Source organism: Brassica oleracea, chromosome C5 (genome assembly GCF_000695525.1).
Source record: "Brassica oleracea var. oleracea cultivar TO1000 chromosome C5, BOL, whole genome shotgun sequence".
NCBI classification, from domain to species: domain Eukaryota; kingdom Viridiplantae; phylum Streptophyta; class Magnoliopsida; order Brassicales; family Brassicaceae; genus Brassica; species Brassica oleracea.
In genome coordinates, this window is record NC_027752.1 from 20,855,899 (window position 1) to 20,863,617 (window position 7,719).

The window sequence follows — 7,719 nt, forward strand, 5'->3', positions numbered from 1 at the left end:
TGTGGTGAATTTAACCATTCACCATAGGGGTGAACCTAAGTATTGTTCTTTAATAATCATACAACAGTAGAATTGAATTGTTAAAAATTAAATACTGTTAAAATCTGCATAGAATTTCTAAAACAGCATATAAAATAAAGTAAAGGGAAACTTCTTAAACCATCTAACATTTTGGAAAAGAAAGAACATTTTTTTTCTTTTTTGAAAATCAGGTAAAACCAAAATTTGTTTTCGTAAAATATTATAATATTTTAAAATGTAATAATAGGTTTTGCCATCAAAATTCTAAGAATAAATTTTCACATCCATATACTAACATCCGTCACCAAGGTTAAAGCTGCAAAGGAGATATCAAACATTAAGTCCATTAAATGTAAACGCTAACGTTTAAGCGAATGTAAATTAAATACGCTATTGCTAATGAACAAAATCAGGGAAGAAAATCACATATTTGATGATATAAACATAACTGATGATGTATGCGTACCAGTGATGCCGTTTGATGCTCTTTCTTGCCAAACTCAGATAAGCTTAAGGCTTTAAAGGATGGCTTAAACGACGGATTAATATCCGTTAGTGGCCTGCTTAACCTTATATCAAGGAAACTTCTTGAACTTTCTATAGCATCACGAAACAACGAAGCACCACCATTTAATCCATTATTGTAACAAAGATCTTCCTCATTTTTCACTTCCAATTCTTGTCTGTACATAGAAATATCATCGCTTGTCTGATCAAAGTGATGATGAAGGTTATGGTTCATGTCGGGATTACTCGGTGGCGCGAGCGACCAGTGTTTGCCTACGAGATCCGTCAACTTTGACAGCCTTTGTTCACTACTTTGATCGTACCTTACTTGGTTTGTGTCGTAGATCCAACCGTTGGCGTTATCGCAGACTGGCTCAAAAGGTAATTCTGATGTTGTTGATGAATTATTTCTTGAAGATGTTATGTGATTATTATGATGATGATGATCCAGCATTTGATCTCCTAAGCTTCTACCAGGCCTGTACATTTATAATCATAATAAATCATCAGTGCATGTATGTATAAATTACAAAACTTAAGGTAAATATGGGCTCGATCGTTTTAAAACAAAAACATATTTATGCATTTGTGTAGTTTATATGCTAATTTTTTTTTACTTTCAAAATAAGGAACACTACATTTTTAATGTTTTAAAGTATATATGGAATTTGTAAACGCATACGAAATGATAATGTTTAGTTGCGTTTACGTTTCTGTTTAAGTAAATACAAATAGTTACAATAACTCCAACCTTTTTTGTTTAATAATAATAAACTACATATTCGAGTGGCCAATAATAAAAGATGAATCATAAGTGCAAAATAATAGGCATACCCTCACCAATCAAATGTTAAATCATTTGTTGGGTAACAATAATTCAAGAGCTACTAACTTACTTTTGTAAACCAACTTTTAGACCTCTCTTTTGTTTCTAATGTTCTTTCATTTTGTTTTTCAGGTTTGAAAGCATTCGTTTTTTAAATAAAAGTTATCTTAAAAAAAAGAAAAGAAAAGGCAATTCCAAGTAGACGATATCATGATGGAGTGGAGCGTAGAACTAAAAGTTAAACTAAACTTTGAATCTACAGAACTGTTGTGTAAATTGCAAGTACGAACGCAGACCTAAAAGAAGCATAAAAATACGTACGTATAGAGACGAATAAACGTATGAATACTTACAAGTAGGCAAGACTCCATAGATGATTATTAGAAGAGACGACGTGGTCTCGGAGCAACTCATCGGAGGTGGAAGCAGGGTGATCCGGAGCCGAGAGAGAGTGACGACTGGATGATTCAGCGGTTAGGTCAAAACGATTTGAAGTGTTTACCGTTGAGATCGAGAGATTGTCTCCTTCACAGTTTGCGGTTGAGTTATTATTATTGTTACCATTACTATTCTTATGGTAAAAAGAAGTTGAAATGGAGCTTGCATGATCATCATGATGAACATCTTCCCACCATGACGAACTTGGAGTACATTCTTCCCTTATCATTTTCTTTATTTCTTCAAGCTTTTTTGTTGTTGTTTGTTGTTGGTTAAGAGTCTAGAGGATATGCGAATTAGAGAATATATATAAAGTGTATATGAATATGATACGCTCGATGGTGGTGACAATATAATATGCGAGTGGGGTATGTCCACTAAGATACATTTAATATTATATACAGATTTATGGAAATGTCTTTAAGCCACCGAAGATGTTGCTATATGCGGTCTGCGTAAGATCGTACGTCAAATGAAGATGTATTTGACCTCTACATGAGCTTGTTACATTTTTTAAGGTGATTGGGGTTTTCTTCAGTAACTCTAGACCGATCGCGAAATATGTTATCATCTGTTAGAAACTATATTTAGTAGGAATCCAAAATTTGGCCTCGAATCCAACATCGGTAACTCAACTAGTAAATCAGATGGACATCCAAGGATAAATAGTGTCTTCATGGTCAAGAGTTCGACTAATCACGACAGAGAAGAAACCAAAATACCCACTTTAACAGCTTTTATTTCCAAGTATTGCTAGAAAGTAGAATCTATAAATAGTTTGGGACTAATTAGTATTCCTGAACATGTTTTCTTCAGAGAGAGAGAGACACTTTCAAAAGCTATATGTGAAGATTGGACTTGATATTTAGTCCAATTTATAAACCACAACCCGCATACTCCAAGATAAGCCTCCACCACAGCAAGAACTAAGAACTATTCTGCTGCAACCTATAAACATGTTTCTTTCGTTCAAGTAATTTCTTTTCAGTTTATTCCGAGAGAAGCCAATTATTTAGCTGATTCCTTGCTACACTGGTTTTGACCAACTCTTATTCTTTTGCTCTCCAGCTTTAAGAAAGATTTTCTTTTTCCGACCGAAAGTTAATTAAACGAATTGATTGACAACCAGTTTTCAGATGATGAAACTAGAACATGTGTAAAATTAAGGAACTTGAGATGACATTCATAGACGAAGAAAAAAAAAATACGAAGACTCAAATGATAAATGATCAAGAGTCTAAGACCACAAACATGTTGATTGGTTTGTACATGCATGCCGTCCTAATACCACTGTAAGAATTGAGCTTCTCATAATAAATAACAAAAAAACTAGGGCGAAGGACGAGGTGTAGAGTGCAATAGGGTTTAATTCAATACTTCTTTATTGGTGTCCAATTATTATAAAAAGTGGACACATGATTCCAAAAAAAAAATTTAAACTAATACGGATATGCTAATTAAATATATGAGCGTGATTATTGATTAATATGTAATTATCTTTTTTTTCATAAGCAAAAGTAACGGGAAATATTTAATATGTATATTAGTTTCAATTCACCGAACAAGGAAGCACCCATCTTTCTTGTTTTACCACACGTCCATGTATTCATACATGTCTTGTGAAAACAGTACAATTAAATAAAATAGCCTATCAGTATTAGTTTGGTTATCCAACATACTGCTATTTATCTATAAAAGTCACGAGCCCAAATACTTATTAACATGTTTTCATTTTAAATAGGAGTGTTACTTGATAGCATTGACATATCGTAAAATCATCTGGTGCTAGCTTGTTTGGTGACACGAAACCTAGCAAAAAGTGTATCAATTCCATATTGGCCCTAACTTTTGTTTTGTTTTTAAGATAATTTAAAGGATGAATCAATAATCACGCCTGCATAATTAATCTATTATTGTTCCTTGGTGCGCTATTTATTTTCTCAGGCATTCATCCCTTTTAATCCTACTCCAACTCCACTCCAAAAGTTTCTTGTCTTTTGTGATACCCTTTATATTTTCTTTTGTATATTTTAGAAAATATTAATTTAGAAAGAGATTGAGTGGCCAAAATTTCTAAGGTTGACTTTTGTTAAATTCATTATCATCTATATTTGACTCTTTATTTGTAGTCAATAACCAATCGATAGCATCACAACCCAGTATGTTTTTTTCTTTTGGCCAAAAGTTTAATTGATAATAATCAATTGGTATTGTTAATTGTTATTTATACTTTTGTTAGATTACTTTTAAGGCCTGTAAATGTGGTGGAAGAGAAAGATTAAGCCAGCTATAGAAGTGTTTATAAACTAGCCCATTCTTTACTGGGGTTTGATCACTCCTTCGAAGCCCATCATGAATGAAACATTGTTTCTGTTTTTTTTTCTGCAACGTATGAAAACAATACTTTTGGTATGTTAATAGAATGTTTAAACTCGCTCATAAATTTTGTTTTCACTGAAAAGACTGAATTATTGGCTCAGATACAGTACATATCAAAAGTCCCAAAAAAAGACACAAAGGTCAGAAAACTTAGTATCAAAGTCTATAACAGCTTTGAAACAAAGAAGCAAAGAGAAAAGATTTTACTTAAACAGTGGTAGCTGATCTCTCCACAAAATGTGATTGGGCTGCCTTGTAAGAAATATCCGTTGCCTAATAATATAGGGCAATTTTCCAAAAAAGACCCAAATTTCGAATTTAAATGTAAATTTATATCTCAAATTCAATCAAATGCAAAAATAACCTAAAACATATACTGTAACTAGTACTATCCTCTCATAACTAAATTAAAAAACTGTAGACATTTTTACTATAATCATAAGAAAATTTCTCATGACAATAAAGTTTTCTACGATAAAACTTTTCTAGAAAACTATTCATGTATTTTATCTTAAAATTAATTTAGAAAATTTGAAAAAATATTTTGATGGAAAATAAACCGAAATCATATAACTATAGACAATTCCAAATGATGTAAATTTAAATGTAATAAAATTGAATTGTTTTCCACATATATGAGTGAATATAGAATGTAAATAATGATTGTTCATTGCTTAGAATTTGGAAACATATGTATAAGTAATGCTATATTTTTAGGATTATGAAATCCTAATTTATTTTTAAAAATCAAAATTTGACATAAAGTGTTTATTTTTGTATATATTAAACATTATATAAGTTTATTTTATGTTTAATGAAATGTTTATTTTAATCTAGTTAAACTATTTAATTTTAGGGTTTAAGGGTAAAAGACTTTTTTAGAAGTTATAATGCACTAGCTGCTAAACTGCAATGCATTTGTAGATTCCTTGAGAAGTTTTCTACACAAATTTTTTTAACCTAATTAGAATTTTTATTTTCTTATATAGAGAAAATTTACACATTTTCTATTTTTTACTCAAATGTTTGCAAAAAAAAATTGATGTTTATCTATCAAAAACCCTACAATCTCTATCTAATCTATTTGAATTTGAAAACACTAAACTTTATATCAATTTCTCGTCTTTTTGTCTCATGTCTTTCTCAACACTTCATCTTGTTTTTTTGCAAGTTTTTCATTTCATGGTTTTCATTTTTCCTCATAAAAAGATATATTTATAAATTTAGATATCTATTTTTGTTTGTTTTATGTGTTATATTCGAATAAAATTATATATTTTGTAAGACAAGATCCTGACACTCGTCCGACCCGGACCTCATACTACTGTCACTACCTAAACCAACCGCCACAGCTGGTTGAGCTGGTCAGCTAGCTTGTACGAGCTGACTACACTATACTGAGCTAACCTTAGCTGCCTAAACTACACTACACTACTCTGAGCTAAATGGGAACTTGGTTTAGGTCGAATGAGAAGCTTGGGTAGTGATGTATCTTGGATTTTACCCACTTTCAACCATGATATATAAGTGTTTTTAAGAACTATCTATATTTTTTTGGAGTCCTTTTAGCACTTTTACAGGTTCGGTGATGATTTTGTGAAAAGTAGTGATTTGGGTGGATTTTAGAGATAAAATGAGAAGGAACTCGAAGCTGACCATCGAACAAGTTCGAGGTCGACATTCAGAGTCCACCATCGATCGATGCACAATTTGTGTCATCGATCGATAACGAAGCACGCAAAGCCCAGCCGGCTTAAAACCCAAGTCAAGACATAATTACAGAAATACCCATGTCCAACTTTTAACCTAATATTTATGTGCTATGCGATTGTTCTAGGAAACACACGCTTTCTACGCTTTTCCTATCTTTCTAGTTTTACACAGCTAAAGGCTTTTAGTAGATTTTGAGAAAAGATCCAAGACTCATTCAGAGATTTGTATTGGAACTCCAGTATTTCTAACTTTAATCTATTTATGCATTTCTTTATACTATTTGTTATGAATTGTTTTGCTATGTCTGAGTAATTCATCTTGTTAGGTTTAGGGTTCAAATAGGATTATGAAGGATTAGTCCCAAATATAGAATTGCTGAGTTGTTTGTGATATCCATCAGTTGAATTGCTCTTATTGCTTGTGTTTTAGAGTAGCTAACTAGAACCTTGATATTAGGATAATTAGGCGCAAGCGGAAGCATGGTATGTTACCTGAATTAATTCATATTGTGCTAGGATTGCTAGAAACAACGAAAGTTGATCTAGAAACCTAGTGAGCATAAGTCAAACCCGCTCGATAAAGCTTGCTGGAAGGAACATCGATCGACAACCCTATAGGTGTATCGATCGACGTTTTGAAAGGTGTATCGATCGATTATCCATTAATAATATCGATCGACACTTTCTCTATATCAACAAACGACAGTTGAGATCTGAGATCCAGACAATAGATATTCTAAACAAACGACAGTTGATAGCATATTACTTTGTTTGAGTTCTAGAATATCCAATAAACTACTCTAGCTTCTATACTATTATAATCTTGAATACCTGAACAGAAACCCAACGCTTTCTCATAATTGTTTACAACACCTCAATCCAATCAACCGAACAACTACCTTGTTCACCACTGTAATTTTACTATTTACTTAATTGACATAGCTTAATTATAAACTGTTTAAGATCTTTTGTGTGGCCCAGATCCTTGTGGATTTGATTCCTAAGTACTACAATTTGACCTCTTATTTGAGAGAGTACAAATCACTTAGGGTAATTTGAGTGATATCACTTTCTCATAATTTAACCTTACTCAAATTTGATCTAAGTACTACAATTCGACCTCTTATTTGAGAGAGTACAAATCACTTAGGGTAATTTGAGTGATATCACTTTCTCATAATTTAACCTTATTCAAATTTGATATCACTCAAATTACCCTAAGTGATTTGTACTCTCTCAAATAAGAGGTCGAGTTGTAGTACTTAGGGATCGAATCCACAAGGAGCTGTGGCACACAAAAGATCTTAAACAGTTTATGATTAAGCTAGGTCAATTAAGTAAATAGTAAATTGAAGTGGTGAACAAGGTAGTTGTTCGGTTTATTGGATTGAGGTTTTGTAAATAATAATGAAAAAGCGTTAGACTTAGCACTACAAGAAAACAGCGGCATACTGAGGGAAAAAATCGTCGGTATGTCGTCGGAATAACGCTATTCCGACGACATACCGACGAAAAAAGTCCTCGGAAATAACTCCTCGGAAATTCATCTTTCCTCGGAAATCCCTCGGAAATTTCCGACGGAATTCCGAGGAAACCCTATTTCCTCGGAATTTCCGAGGACCACAAGTTCGTCGGAAATTCTTCGGAATATTCCGAGGAAGATGTCGTCGGAATATTCCGAGGGATACACTTCCTCGGAATATTTCCAAAATTCAAAAAAAAAATTATAAATTTATTTTTTTTTAAATTGAAATTCGAAAATATAAAATTAAAATTGAAATAGAAAACATATTTAAAATACAAAAAATAATAAAATAGTTTTTATAAATAAAAAAA

At 32.2% G+C, this 7,719-nt stretch overlaps 1 protein-coding gene across 2 annotated transcripts in view; it reads right to left on the reverse strand.

The window, feature by feature from the left end:
- LOC106293049 (transcription factor bHLH111) overlaps nt 1-2,088 on the reverse strand; it is a 6,338-nt gene extending 4,250 nt beyond the window's left edge. For both annotated transcript variants that reach the window (XM_013728721.1, XM_013728720.1), the window contains exons 1-2: nt 1,708-2,088; nt 488-1,007 (exon numbers count right to left, since the gene is read on the reverse strand). In XM_013728721.1, the coding sequence (XP_013584175.1) occupies nt 488-1,007; nt 1,708-2,021 (834 nt within the window). In that variant the 5' untranslated portion in view covers nt 2,022-2,088. The remainder of the gene's footprint in view (nt 1-487; nt 1,008-1,707) is intronic.
- Between the last annotated feature and the right edge of the window lie 5,631 nt (nt 2,089-7,719).